At 42.2% G+C, this 15,341-nt stretch overlaps 1 protein-coding gene across 2 annotated transcripts in view; it reads right to left on the reverse strand.

Annotated features, from left to right (window-relative positions):
* Nucleotides 1-5,383: 5,383 nt before the first annotated feature.
* SS18 (SS18 subunit of BAF chromatin remodeling complex) overlaps nt 5,384-15,341 on the reverse strand; it is a 41,207-nt gene continuing 31,249 nt past the window's right edge. The window contains exons 7-11 of one of the 2 annotated variants that reach the window (XM_086472750.1): nt 14,946-15,050; nt 12,707-12,799; nt 11,861-11,983; nt 9,277-9,410; nt 5,384-7,091 (exon numbers count right to left, since the gene is read on the reverse strand). In XM_086472750.1, coding sequence (XP_086328876.1) covers nt 7,065-7,091; nt 9,277-9,410; nt 11,861-11,983; nt 12,707-12,799; nt 14,946-15,050 — 482 coding nt within the window. In that variant the 3' untranslated portion in view covers nt 5,384-7,064. The remainder of the gene's footprint in view (nt 7,092-9,276; nt 9,411-11,860; nt 11,984-12,706; nt 12,800-14,945; nt 15,051-15,341) is intronic. The other variant, XM_086472751.1, reaches the window with a different exon arrangement.

Here is a 15,341-nt window from a genome sequence, read left to right on the forward strand (position 1 = left end):
GAAGCCTCATATAAAATTAGTAGTAAACTCTTCTTGTTGATGTAGTCACAGGTGCCCACAGTGCTAGGAATTGAGGACTCGGCGCTGGAACCTTGGGTGAGGTTCTGCACGACCTTATGGATTTTGTCAGGAGAAGGCAGATTTTGTTGTCCATCTTCCTTGCAGTAGACTTTCCCACGCTGAAGTCATCAGCCACTGAGCAACAGAAGCAAGCCTCTTGGGCACCCTCTCCTTCACATGTACTGGTGCTTGGAAGGTGTTGTGCTCTTTTAGAATCTCAGGGAGCAATTCCCTGTACAGATCTTCACCCAAAAGCCCTGCTTCCAAATTATAAGTATGATGTAAATCCACTAATTCATAGCTGTCTCTTGGGCTCAGAGCCTCTTCATAGCAATGGAGAAGGTGGTCTAAAACACATACCAAAGGAGGAACTATAGGGTGATCCATCATCCATGTGGGCAGTTCCATAAATAATTGCTGTCTGTCCTTCATCACAGACATCTTCCAGTATCTCCAGCAGCAGTTCCACCTTCGCATCTCTGTCAGGCTTCGAGGTGAGTCTCGCCCACTACCCTTCCAGGAGATGGGCATGGTCAAAAGGTGAGCCATCACGGCTTACAAAAACAGAACAGATGATCAACACGGTCCCATGATGGAACAGCAACAAAGGAGAGAGCTTCTCAATATTCATCTAAATACACAAAGTACACTGCTGGTGGCATATAGACTGGAGTTAGTCACTGGGGCAAAGACACAAAGGCCCACCAGCCAGCACGACCCCTGCAGCACCCTCCCCACAGCGCTCGGTGGAAAGGCCGGCAGCTCATCAGAAGGTGCTCAAAGAACCAGCACGAACGGGCCGTACAGACGTACCGCCAAGGGTTCGCTCCAACGGTGACCGGCTGTCAGTGGTCCCTCAATAACAGGGCAGAGCACCAAGAACCCTCTGTCAGCAGGTCACCTCTAGCGTGCTCGGCCCACAGACCTCAGGCCTGCCAGATTTCTGAACAGGCAGCAGAACCACGGCAGCAGTCCGGTGAATTCATCTCCACGCTCCTGGCTACGAGGCAACGTGAAGCTGAAGGGCAAAGAACAGAGGCCATACAGAACCGCGCTTCCGAGGCAATCAAGTGTCAGCGCTGCCTTTGCAGCGAGAGCTCGGCGACAGTCACAACCGGCACCGGTGAGCACCAGGCTCCAGCAGACACGTCAGCATGCACACGAGGGACTGGCAGCAGCTACAGATACCCCAGCACCCACCAAGCATCTACTTACAGTCCTAAAATCAACCGCTTGCCATCAGCCAAAAACTTTGGGGGACACGACAGAAACCTTCACGCCTGGCTCAGTTTTGCTGTGTTCTTAGCTTGCCTGAGCCTACACGGGTCCCAGAGCAGGTGAGACACCCGAAGCCAGTGTCAAACCAGCAAATTAGAGAATTTAGGCAGGCTCTCTGGGCTTAAGAAACTAAAACCTCCGGCACTTATAAGCGGAACCCTTTTCCCCCAACAGTAAGTTTCTAAATAAAACATTTCATGACAGAAGGCAAACATTTTATCCAAGCTGGAAACAGCCTTGGGAGCAAACAGATGTAGCTATGTAGGTGCTCACACAAGAAGAGCTAGCTCTGAAGTGATCTGTATCATTGCTGGGGGGGGGAAAAAAGAGAAAGAGATATACAGATCATTAACCTCTGATACCATCAACTTGGCAAGAAACTATCTTAACAAGTAACGCCATAATCAGTATTTAGGTAGAAACTCTAAAGAACTGTGGCACTTGTTTACATCGTAGCCCTGTGGAAAGAAGCCTAAAGGCTCTGGGATGAGGAAACCTATTACTGTAAAAATGTAAAGGAGGCAACTTAGTAATGGATATTAAAAATTCTTCACTTGAAGTTTGCTAAAAAAACAAATATATATACACAATTCAGGAGGTATAACTGATGTAACGTAACTTCATAAAAAGAAAATGTGAGTTTCTACCAAGCCTGCCCTAGCAAATGGCATTTTTCTCTAAAAGTGTCTGTAATGGACCTGTGTCAAGATGCCAGCACACTTCTGGCAACACCAACTGCAGCAGGTGATTAGAATTTATGCTGTGTAAAATTAACTTTTAGACTAAATGAAAATTATGAACCAAAATGCAAAAGCATTTATATGGCACTTTGCCCACGCCGTTTGTTTGAAAAGCATCAAGGCAAGTGAATACACGGCGGCGCTCTGAGGCGTCCATGGACTAACAGCCCTGGCTAGGCCAGCCGCTGCCTTCCCAGCCCCACGGCTCTGCCCCAACAGAAGCTCGGGGTGTAAATATGCAGAGTCACGGACACACCGAACCACCTTCATTTCTTAAAGGCCAAGTGATGAACAGCAAGGGAAAATTAGAAGACATTACCTACAAAAAACTGAAAACTCCATCTCTTGTAAAATGATCGGCTCTCAGGTACAGGAAAATCATACATTCTGCTAGATTAGTAAGAACTTTTCTTAAAAAACCCTGTGTCACAGGAAGCTTATGGGAATTGAGTGAAAGCACCCAGCAGCTTCCTACCTTGAAATGTACCTACTTCACTACTTGTGTTATTTGGGTGATGTATTTCACCACGGCGGAAAAAAAAAATCATTTCCCGAACAGAACATCAGTGCTGCGGATCAGCTCGACAGTTCAGTTTAATTCTGCGGCCGGGACCAGCAGCCCGCTGCTACCACCACCTCCCTCCAGGCTCTGGGAGCGAAGTTCCACAACGTGCAAGAAGAAATCCACATCCGCTGCCAACCCCTACCGCCCAGGCACCAACCAGCACCTTCCGGCCTCCAGCGCTGCCTGTTGCACCAAGCTGGGCGGCACGAGGTCCGGGTTCTTTCGAAATGAGCTGCTTCGTCTGATCCAACGTGGCTGCGCGTGTTCCCACACACACAGACACACACAACTCTTTCTTTTGATCCTGCTAAGCCCCCGGCTTCAGCAACACCTTGAGGATTGAGTTTGCAGTTGTGCGTGTCGTAAAAAGCATTTCCTGTCACTCCTGTTAAAGGTGTTGCCTTTAATTGGCATCACCTTGTCCTTATCCTTGCAAAAATCACCCTGTCTGTGACGTACCGGTGGCTCGTACACAGCGACTCCTCAACCAGGGCCTCCCAAACACCCTGCGTTCGCTCGCCCTCGCTCGTTACCCACTTCTCTTTCCCCAAGCTCTTTCCCGATACGGCCATGAGAGGACGAGCACCGTACCTCAGGGCGCCGAGAACACCCCGCCCAGCGCTGGGGCGCCCCGTCGCACGCTCCACACGCCGCTTTTCGAACACCCGGCGCCCGGTGACTCCCGACACCTGCTGACCAGCGGTTTTACTGCGCTCGCCGCGGGGTTTCTCTGACACCTGACCAACTGCCCGAGAGCAGACCGGCGTTAGCCCACCCGGGACCTGCTTGGATGTGCTGTGAACATCGGCCATCTCTGCAGTTCTGCCGCAGCCCACTGCGTTTCCACAGTTTTGAGTCCTGCAGAGTCCCAGTAACACCGCTGCCACCTGATCTGGCTACCAGAACACGTATTCCGTTTCCAGTTTATCTGGTAGGTGTTAAACCAGTGCTCCCCACAGAGCTCTGGCATAATTTGTTATCCATCTCCATAATTTTTTATATTCACTGTTTACTCCTATTCTCCCCTGTCTTACCTCATTCCCAGTGCTTCATGGTCCTCCTGGCTGTGCAGTCTGAAGCCAGTTCTTACGGCAGCAGCTTCTCAGAGAACTTCAGGCTTTGGGAACGTACAAATAAAGACCAATTCCATCAGACTGTGCTATCTTCTTTTACAGTAATTCTAGATTAAGGGCCACGTTTTGGTCTTTTTCAAAACAAACAAACATACATTTAATATACTATTAAAAAAAACCACAACAGATTTTCCATTTAACTTAGTAGTTCATCCAGCTATCTGCTCACTTCAGAAGGTTTGTTTGGGTTCATTCCCTAGGATTTCACCCTTATGCTTCTATTGGATGATACAACAACTATTCCCCACGTAGGAAAACCAGCTACTTTTTAAAATTCTTCACAGCTCCTGGCTGAATTCAGCCCGGACTTGCTGATGTAACAACTTCTCTTCATTTCATAAATTTAAGTATTCTCTCCTTTATGGGAATCTAAAATCTGATTTTTAAATTTTTTTTTTAAATCACATTATCTGTGCTGAGAACTGTAGAAGTACAACGGCATTTTTGCACTGAAGTTCTCGCTCTTCTTTAATCAGGAGCATTTTCTCAAAAAAATCAGTTACCTTAAACATTTAGAAGTAATTTTAGATACGAAACCAGAAGCAGGACTATTTGCAAAATGACACATTTATCCTGCTTTATGTTACAACATCGCGAAGCCAATTCCACTTGACACAGCAAGCCAGCTTCTCCCTTCGGCGAGTCACTCAGAGCAAACAGGGAACCAAACAGTCCGAGGAGCAAACCACGATGGCAAGAGGCACAGCGCTGCCACCAAACCTTTAACTCCTCCTCTTCACTCTTTGGACATTCGTATCATTTCTGCTCACATATTTGATTTGCTGTGTCAGTGCCCCCCTAATTCTCATTTTCCACATTTTACACGTAAAATGCCAAACGTAACATCTTTTTTTGCTAGCTCCCCATTGGTTGGGCTTTATTTAATAAAGAATACTTCATAAAATGGACCTCGTGTCTTGCTGTTTCATCCTAGTTCTGTCGTGCGTTCCTGCTTTTTTGTTTAGGGAAAACCGGTTCTTTTTTAATTTATAATTTTAGTAGAAATACTTTTGCATGGAGCTATCTCCTCTCCAGTTGTTCTTCTGGCATAGTATCAGAGGAATAAGGTAATTTTTGTCACCACCAATTAAAAAGTTTCACGAAACAGGACCGTTATAAAACAATTAAACCTTGCAAATGCAGTAGTCTCTAGGAGGGAAACCCTGGAGGAAATTCTGCTTATTAAAACTGCAATTTTAGTTTCCATTAAAAAGGAGAATAAGACAACAGAAGATGGGCTGGCAAGACAAATTATTTCTTAATGTCAGCTGAGCTTGTTTCAAATGAGATAACATATCTACACCAGGTTGGGTTCAACACATTTTTGCCTCCTCAACTCATTTATCTAATTCAGTCATCTTGATTATGGCCTCATGGACCTTCATTTTCAGAGGAAGAATTTCGTAACAAACAACCTACACAACATGCTGATTACGGAACAGTTAATTCTAATTAACTTGGCTATGGCAAGAGAATTTTGATAAAGTCCTAGAATGCAAATACGGTTCGGTTATTCTGGCCAAACTTCTACAAAATGAAAACCCACAGAGTCTCCAGATGAGACATCAGAGTGATAGGGATCTAATTTAAAGAAACAAATGAGAAAATTAAAATCACAAATAATTTATTCTTCCGTTAGAATTGATGGAGTACAGTTTTAAATAGCAATGAAGTACACAGTGGTGGAAAATTGGCACAGAACCTACAAGCGTTTCATTCATAATTATGTTCCTCATGCCATGTCTGTTCAAACCTTGATGTGTATTTTCTATCAACTTTAAGAAAATTGTTTTCCCTTTAAAAATGACGAATAAATTGAAAAGCTTGTCTTCCAAGTATAATATCGTACATACTATGAACACCAGTTGGTTTTCTCCCCACCCCCGCACCCCAAAACAGGATCGCCGACCAAAAACCAAAAAGTTACTTTACTCCTGGGTTAATTTTTAAGTTCTGTCCTTTATAAAAGTTGCCAGCAATTCTTGAAAGCATACGTTCCTGCCCAACAGAAGATCCATTTATTTATCTGATATACAGTTGCAGGACAGTCTCAAAACCAATTTTTTGTGTACTATGCTAGGGGCCAAGGTGCTGCCTCTATCTCACATGCAACACTACAAGCATTAATGCAGTTCAAACAAAATTTGGCATTTACCTCATTAACGGGTTTTATATTTGATGTTACAAAACACCCCTTGGTCTCCTGTTAACCAATAAGAAAAATGGACACACACAAAAAATGCCCCCTTTCTAAAGATAGTAACTCCCGGGTAGGAAAGTTTAGACAGGTTTTACAAAGTCTTCTAGGCTATTTGATACATAGAAATTATTCAACTAAAGGTTAAAATACACTTATACAATACAGTCCTGTCCTCCACACTCTTTTTCAAGTTCTTTGCATAATCAAGCCAAGTAAAATTAACACTTGTCATTTTCTTTGTTATTGCAATTATTAAGAGGGATTACAGCTTGCTTATGCAAAGCTGTGACAAAACACTTGAGAAATAAAACCCAAACGTTTATCTCGTTACCCAAAAAATGTTGCAGAAAATTGTCAAACTATGTTAAAAACAATTTTTTACAAAACTGCTTCACTCAGAAAAATTGGAAAGCTTAAAAAATTAATCTTTGCACAAGACTATATTATACTGCCCTTAATTATGTTCCCATTTAGATAACTGGGATTCTCATTCTTTGTACATGAACCTATCAGTGATGTATGATGCTCTCCATCTTTTTTCTCTGTTATCTTTATTGTACACCGTTTCAAGACTTACACAATCAAGCACTTATCATGCCCCTACCCATTCCCAACAGTAGATTTCCTAACCTGCCCAGCGAGTAGTGTACTGTCTTGCATATTCATCACATGAAAAACATAATATACAAAATATTGCTGCTGTAAAAAGTGTGCATTTCCCCTTTCCCCCTACAAAAAAAATCTGTGGAAAAAATAGTAAACTCCCATAACCTTCATAAACATACAAAGCTGTTCACACCTTTCAGTCTGTAACAGTCTATTGACGTACGGTTCTCAACTCACTGCAAATTGCTGTGTCACATATTTTCTGTCCAATATTGCCATCTAGAGTAGAGATGTGAAATCCGTTTCTGAGAATCTACAGTCTTTACCCGTTAAGCCATAAAGACTGTATACCATAAGACAGCCACAAGATTTTTCCAAAAGCTAGATGGAATGGGAGGTTCTCATCTCAGGAAGATGTCCACAGTGCTGAGGAGACAATATGGCTGCTAACAGATATTGCCTACTGGAATGTGAGTACTTTTTCACTGCTGGTAATTTCCATACTGACCCTAAAAAAAAAATTCAAAATACATCATTAGACCACAAAGCATATTTTCCTGTATTAAAAGCTGAAATCAGAGACCATCCAAATAAACTGTGCTGTGAAGAAGTGGAAACAAATAACAATAAATGATAACCCAATGTAAGCGGTACAGTTGCATCCCACTAAAAATCCCCCGTTTTAACGTAAAAGTAAGACTGATGACACAGATTTAAAGGCAGAAGCCTAATTTGATCAAACGAGTATGCCTTTAAATTCAATAGGCTGCTGTGAAATTTGCAGAACACAGTCAAAAATAAGAGATGGGCGTTACTTCCCACCTAAACTTTGAAGATTATTTCAAAAACGCAAGGTCACCTAAATTCAAAGCAATCCAGGAAGCTAACCCGCTTTCAGAGATACCTAAAAATACCCCTCGGTCAAGCACCCCCGAACGGACCGATCCATGTGTCTCCAAACCAAGGCACATCCCAGTGAACGTAAAGAACGAGTAAGCCCATCCTACGGGAATTAATTATTCCATAGACCCGATACACAGAATTACTGCACTTATTGATAGTCTTGATTTCTTCGGGCAGAAGGTCAGGTACTGCAGAGGAGGGCGGAGGTGAAGGCACCGGCGCTACCTGCTGACCACGGTCCTTCACCACGGCTGCAGCAACGAGCCGTGTGCTGGGACGCAAACGTCCTCCAGACAGCAGTCCCAGCACCACCCCATGGCAAGTTCCATCACAGTGAGGCAGGACTTTAAATCCCAGGTTTTCCCACGGCAGTAGGACAAGCAGTCAGGAAGAGGAGTACCAGAACAGCTGCCAGGTGAGAATCTGAGCAGCGCAATTCCTGTGGGAAGGGCTAGTATGAAAGAGAGGTCTTCTGTAACTGAGTTTCCTGGGGAACTCGGACTGCACCAACTGGAGCAGCAGAGCCTGAGTACAGAAGGGGTTATCCGCTCCTGCTGCAAAGCAAGCGCAAAGACACTCAGCAAGTGGAGATTAAGTTTCCTCGACCCTACGTTTGCCACAAGCAAAGCATTTTCCTGTAGCTTATTCTTTGCAGGAGAAAGCTATTAGTTCAGTGCCTAAGCATTTTGGTTAGCTGATAAATAATGAGAAGAAATTGCGTCTCTAAACTACCACACCGAAAGAGTTTGTTCCTTCCTCCTTGTCTTGTAAGCTCTGTAGAAAGGAAGCCAACTGTTCTCCTTTAAAAGTGTGGGCAATTGTGGCTATTCGCTCTTCCAAGGGAAAATTCTTCTTGGAAGTTCAACTGATCTTCTACTGACATATCAGAACTCGATTTAAACACTAGAACCTCAGCTTGATCACAAGGTGCAGCTAACCTCCATTTTATCTATGCTGAGGAAAGGAATAGTGTACGTTTCTTAATGATGTTTCTGAAAGATCCATATTGCAAAGATTAGAATTTTACAGTTTAGTACCTTCTACAGGAACAAAACCTCCTCTTCATCCTTTAATCAGAAGACAGGTTTGTTTTTTTTTTTTTTTACAGGAGTCCTCTGCTACAACTCCCGCCTAGAGATCTGGTGGTTCTTGTTTGCTTGTTTTCAACGTATCTTAGCAGTGATAGGAAAGAAGCAGTTGATGTTCAGGTCACTTTTTTCCTATGTTCAGTGTTCTTTACGCTGGTCAGAGAAAACAGGCTTCATGTCTATTTTCAGAGAAAATAGGCTGGTCAGTGCAAAAACAGGCTTCGTGTCTGCCCATACAGGCCTACAGTAGAAGGACCTCAGCTGCAACTTGAGGTGCTTCTGCAACTGGAGAGGAGGATTACTGGATTTGTGTTTGGGGCGGGGGGGGGGAATCAATTCACTCATTTTTATTGCAAAGCAGTAACGAAGAATGATCCACCATAGGAACCTCATCTTTCATACTAGCCATTCATCACGAGGCTATGAAACAGATCACCTTAATTTTTAAGGTCCAAAAACACCGCCTGGAGGGCCTCACTTTGCCAAATTGCATTAAAACTTTGCAAGCTCAGTAGAGAATGACTAATCACATCTCCAGACAAATGATTCTGGGTAACTCACCTAGAAATAAAATCCATGAGAACTGTATATACGCACCTGAGAGGCCATGTCCTCAAATTCATTAGCTCAAATGTCCACAAGAAATTAAGATTCTCAAATAACTGTGTAAGAGTAACAACTTTCTCATCAAATGAAAGAATACCTGGTCATATCCATAAGGCCTCTGCTGTGGTGGCTGTGGTGGCCCAGGCTGTGTGGGTCTGTATCCCCCATACTGCTGGCCTTGTCCTTGTGGATAATTGGGATACTGAGGTCCTGGACCACTCTGGGAGGGGCCTGGAGATCATTAAAATGGAAATAAAAAGAAAAAAAAAAAGATTGCTTAAGGTGTTAGGAAGAAGAGAACAGTAAAATCATTGACTGTTACAACTGAGCAGGGCTAAGAAGTATCACCACTGTGCAGTCAGGTCTCTTCCTACCTAAAAACATACCAGGGATCAGTGGTCCCCCTCTCATCCCAGAAAGCACCTTAGTGACAGGGCCTGTGCTCCAACCACAGAAACATTTACTTTTATTTCTATATTCATCATTCATTATCAATGCATGTGGTTCCACACCTGAGTCACAGGTCAGGGAAGACATGACACACCATGAACATGAGCCCTTTCCAGGATTTCGGGACGCACTCTCCCCTCCTGCTCCAGCTCCAGCGCCCCACGAGGCCAGGGGCACCAGCTCATCAGCTGCATGGAGCGCCTGGGCCTTCGGAAGAGACCAGCAGCGCTGCGCTGCCGGCGACAGCTCTCACCCCCAGCAGGCCATCCCAAACGGGGTGTCAGGCAAGCACATCACAGGAACGAAGGGAGAGATGTGGCAGCAGTAAATGCTACTGGGGGACGGAGAAAGCACCCTCTGCTCCACACCCCTCTGGTCATCTTAACTTTCCAGGAAAAGGATAGAAAAAAAAAACGTTGGCTCCAGTATTTTTTGGCTGTAGGAGGAGGTGGTTCTTCCGTCAATACCAACTCTTGCTGTCACTACTCACAGCCTGTCTACCCCTGGAAGCTGCTATGGTTACTACCACCAGGCAGCGCAGCCATGTTCCAAACAAAATGAACCTCCTCCTCTCCTACCTTGGGAGAGATGGTCTGCTGTGTGTCAGTGACACCCCACATGGATCTTTCCGGTGGAGCTGAGCTTTTTTGACACCACCCCTTAAAAACTGGCAAGAGTCCAGAAGATCTGCAACTCTTCCAAAGTGCCTTCCTTTACACAACACTACTTTTTTTTTTTTTTCTCATCACAAGAAACTGATGTGTTTTAGCAATATTCAGTGCTAGAGAGGGCTCGTTTAGCTACAGGACTTTAGCAGACATTAAGATGACATTAGCTGGTAACTCTCACTCAGTAATTCTTTCTGGATCTACAAGACAGTCAAAGAGATGACCTGGAGAAGAAAAGCTCCATAGGCTATTATCATTCTCCTCAGGCCTCAAATCCCCTTGAACTATGCAGTTTCAGCTTTCTACAGTGGAACAAAGCCTTAAAGACTGAGAATAATGACTAGGATGCAGATTTATTTTTGCAAATTAGAAAGCAATTAAATATTAAATTGAGCAAGGATACTACATCCTAAAAAATGCTGTGTTCATCTGACAAACGAAACTTGGTTTTATTTATTCATGGTAATTCTTTATAGTTGAATTCTAAATATTCAGTGACAGGTTTTATAAAATAAAAATGGAACTTCAATATCCATTTCTGCTAAAAAACAGGAATTGAGAAGTCTGTTATTTGGGTTTACAAATTACGGTAGCTAAGTCACTCCAATGGATTTCCTCATCTCCTTCCTCTAGTATTTCTTAACCTAAATTTTCAGAATAAGTCAGATAACTGGATTTACTGTGAATCTGACCTTCACCTACATGGCAAACAAGTCATCCATGCACTTCCTCACACACCCATGACGTTGAAAGTTTTAGCACTTAAACCTGCAACAAAGCTAAAAGTTAAAATATATGGAATTAGATTTCAGAGATTCCTTTTTGGGTGATAAATATGTAGAGCTTTACAATACCAAAGCACTCAAAACTTGAGAGCAGTATTTTCAGCATGCTCTTCAGACCTCAAGTTTTCACAGGTAATGCACAAAAGTTGCATACTACTACTTTAAGTTTCTTGTTTGGGAGGTTTTCCTTGAATCCAAGGACTGCATTTTCTCCCTTGTGGCAGAGGACTTCTCATTCCTGCTATACATCAGAGGGTTCGCACTACCAGAGCAAAGCTGTGAGACAAACTCTCTTGAAAGCTGCATTGGCAATGCTTATATTCACTTCCTGACTGATCAGCAGAAGAATTTTAATAGAATGATTCATGTATGTTGGACGAAAGTTTGGATTTTTAAAAGATTTTGTCTAAATGGCAAATCCAGAGACGAAAGGGTGTAAATGGATCCCTGGCACCTTCGGGCCCTCCTGACTCTGTGTTTACCTACAGAGGACAGAAGAGAGCAGAGTCCTTCTGGCTCCTTCTACATTACAGCCACCCTTCACAAGCCTTTTAGCCACCCTCCCTGCTACGCCACCACTGTCCCAGAGCGCCAGCCCTGGATCTGCTCCCCAAAGCTGCGGTCTCCTACGCTTTCTTGGTTTTGCCCAGTGAAACCGCGGGCACCCAACTCTCTTTGCACAAGCCTGGCCTTTCAGCCCAGTAAACCAACGCCTGAGGAACACGAGGATCTCTCCTGCTCTTCCCTGTGAGTGCTGTCTGAGCCTTCAGGTTCTTACCATAACCCTGCTGCTGTCCTGGATAGCCTTGTTGGCCTGGGTACTGCTGCTGCTGCGGCGGATAACCCTGCTGCTGGGGGGGTCCTTGATATGCATCTTGCTGCTGACCATACTGCGAGTTCCCTGTAAGATGATTGCAAGAAAGCAAAAACTTATAAAGATACCTACTTTATGAACTACTTTTTTTTCCTTCTAAGATGCACAGCCAACAACACAAGAACAAAATGAAAATGCAATATTGATTTCAAAAACTGAAAACAACAAAGAAAACTCAAACCAAACAGAAGGAATTCGGCCAAACAAACTGCAGTTAAAGCCAATTTTGCAAAGTTGAACTGCAGCATTTTCAGCATCTCTGCCAAACGAGCATTACATTTACTGGAACATCACAGTCATAAGATCATGACTATGCTAAATAAAATAAAAAAAAAGACAAAATTAAGGACAGCTACAAGAGCACAGACTAGCTACACAAGATCAGCAAGCTGTTTCCTAACAGCACTATAATTATACAAAATAGATACACACACAAAAAGATATACAACTGAACCAACAGATTTATGTTTAAATAAAAATTTCCATTGACGTAAAAAAAAAAATCTCTAGAGTGTTTTAGTCATTTTACTGTTGTTAGAAATGGCAAATTGTGGTTATATATTTTAGGTGTTTGCAAGAAATTATTCTGAACGCTTCAAGTTCCCTGCAATTTTCAAGACAGCCAGCAACTAGTATTCTACAAGAGCTTTGCACGGGTATAAGTCGTGTTGTGCCAGAATTTTTGTTCCCGTGGCAGGTGGGGGAGGAAAGGGGATGTATGTGCGTATGTGTGTGAAGGTATATAGATACCTCCTTCGTAGTAATGTTGTGAGGAATCCTCATAAGGCCTATCGTAGCCTTGTTCAGGATACGACGGTTGCTGATAACCGTAATCATTATGACCTACATCAATTCGACAAGAGACAGGAAGAAACGTTAATGGCCTCTGAGTGAAAACCCTAAAAATATTTCATTTCTCAGAAAAATGAAAAAAATTTCAACTGGATATACATGAAAAAGAATTTTCAATTGTATTAGCCAAAGACTTATTCATATGATTTCCTTTCATACTGAATTAACATGTGACAGGACAAAAAAAAAAAAGGCTTAATGCAGTAGTTTTAGCAACATCACAGCAAGGGATGGTCTTAACCTTCTGATAATCCTTGTTGGGGTTGGGGGCGGGGGGGGGGGGGAGAGAGTACTTTATCTTTCACTCAAAAAAAAATGAAAGCATTTAGGCCTTTCACATGTAAATAACCTGAATTAAATTAGAATGAACAAAGAAAGCAATTATCATACTTTGTCTAACACCTGTTCTGCTGATCTCCAATTCAAAAGCATATGCTAAAAGCAGTGTGAAATATAACAAATAAAGCTCAATGACGTTATGAACCACACTCTACATTAAATTTTGCTTTTAAGCAACAGAAAAATAACATCCTCAAGGTTTTCCCTACAAACAAAAATCCCTACAAGTCTTAAGAAAACTTTTCCTGTTACATTCCAGTCCTGAGTAGGATCATGACAAGCAAACCTTCCTTGTCAGAGACTGCAGGCATCTCTGATTAAGGGACCGATATATGCAAGTGAGCACCCCACCTGTTGTCTTAGAGATGACCAAAATATCTTATTGCTACCTTGGTCAAGAAAACAAGCCAAAGTTTTGTTTAAAATTGAAATTGAATTATACAAGTTATCGAAATTTTGAATAAAGTTTTGGAATAGAAATAAGGAAAGGAGAAAACAGTTCTAAAACTAACTGGTCTTTGTACTTAGTTCTGCAACTGCACCATATGTCATTGACTGAATCGAATATAAATACACAACCACTAAAACCAGTTTTATAATATATTCTACTTATGTTCTATATAACAGTAATAATGAGGTAATGATAAAGAATGAACCTTTAGAAGGAAGAGGTCTTAGAGAAGTAATCTGTGCTGCCATAGAGCTGTTGAGGGTAACATCAAGTTGCCTTTACTACAGTAAATTGCCCGTAACCATCTAAAGCTCGTGGGTATAGCATAGAAGTGCCAAAATTCAAGGTTCGTAATTACGAGTTCATGCAAGTTGTAAAATAATTCTGCACGTGTATCTCCAAGAATAACACATGTAAGCTTATACAGGCGTGGCCTGATGTATCTTAAAATCAATTTAACAGAAATTAAAATTCAAACAACTAACTCACAACGAGTAGTTGCTCTGGCAATGATACAGCTTTGCTTTGTATCTACCCCATTCCTTGAACTCATAAGACACCATTAAGTTTCACACGTGGTTATCACAGTAGTCATGAGTCAGCATCTTTGTTCTCCCAGTCTCTGCTCAGCCTAAAAACAGGTTAATAGCAACTTTTCTAACTTATAACACAATCCAATAGCCTTCAGCACTCTAAATTCCAAGAGGCAGGAGGACAGACTTATGAAATTCAAAGTTCCCGTCTTGTCTTGAAAGCACTGGGGGGTCTTCTAAAGAGGATTCACAATTACAGTCTCCTCAGGGCAGGGACCAGTTCATTCCTTTGTGAAAATTAAACTAAAGGCCCATACCATAGCAGCAATAACACAGTTGTGCGACTTACAGGAAAACTAAACGCTAAGTTAAAAGATAAGAGTATTTACAGAAAAACCACAACTTTTTAGCACGTTTTTCCACTTCAGTAAAATCTTTAATAAAAGGATAACGCCCCCTCTCTTATTTGTAATAAAGTTGTGACTGTTTTAGTTCATCTCAATTAAATTAGATGTGATGAGGAACCCTCTGTACTTTAGATAAGCCAATTACGGAACTTCACTCTGAAATACTAAAACTGTTGTTAAGAGTTTCAAAAGGGAGTATCACAAATTACACGCTTCGAGTAAGTGGTAAAATTAACTAGTCATAGTAACTTAAACTGCAGTAACAATTCTGAATCCGGAAGGTTTCGTAAATGTGAGGTACGATATCCAATTACTGTTCTTGCCTCATTCCCTAATTTTGGGCATATGACTACATTAGTATTGGGCAGGTATAGAAAATGGGAAAGTTAACATTTATGAGAGATTACCATCAGGGTAATATTGCTGGTTCATGCCTTCTGGAGGACCTTGTCCACCATGACTGTATTGGTCCCCATAATAGTCTTCCTGGCCTGAGTACTGCTGTGGTGGGCCTGAAAAACCACAACCAGTCAAGACGTAAATAACTTGTTTTCTCTGTTATAAAGCTTGCTAATTTCTGATTTTAGTATGAGAAATATTTCTCAAATCTACTCCCCACCCATATCGTTGCATTTCAGACAGCATATGTAATCTGGTTCACTTCAAACAAACAAACAAAAAAGCATCAACTATATATATATATATAAAAATACACAGAGTTCTTTGGCTGCACTAGATTGAGCATATATATATGTCAAACTTCAGTTTTAAGCTCATTTTCAGAACATGTATATTAACAGACT

Source organism: Leptosomus discolor, chromosome 13, assembly GCF_034619465.1.
Source record: "Leptosomus discolor isolate bLepDis1 chromosome 13, bLepDis1.hap2, whole genome shotgun sequence".
Lineage (NCBI taxonomy): Eukaryota > Metazoa > Chordata > Aves > Leptosomiformes > Leptosomidae > Leptosomus > Leptosomus discolor.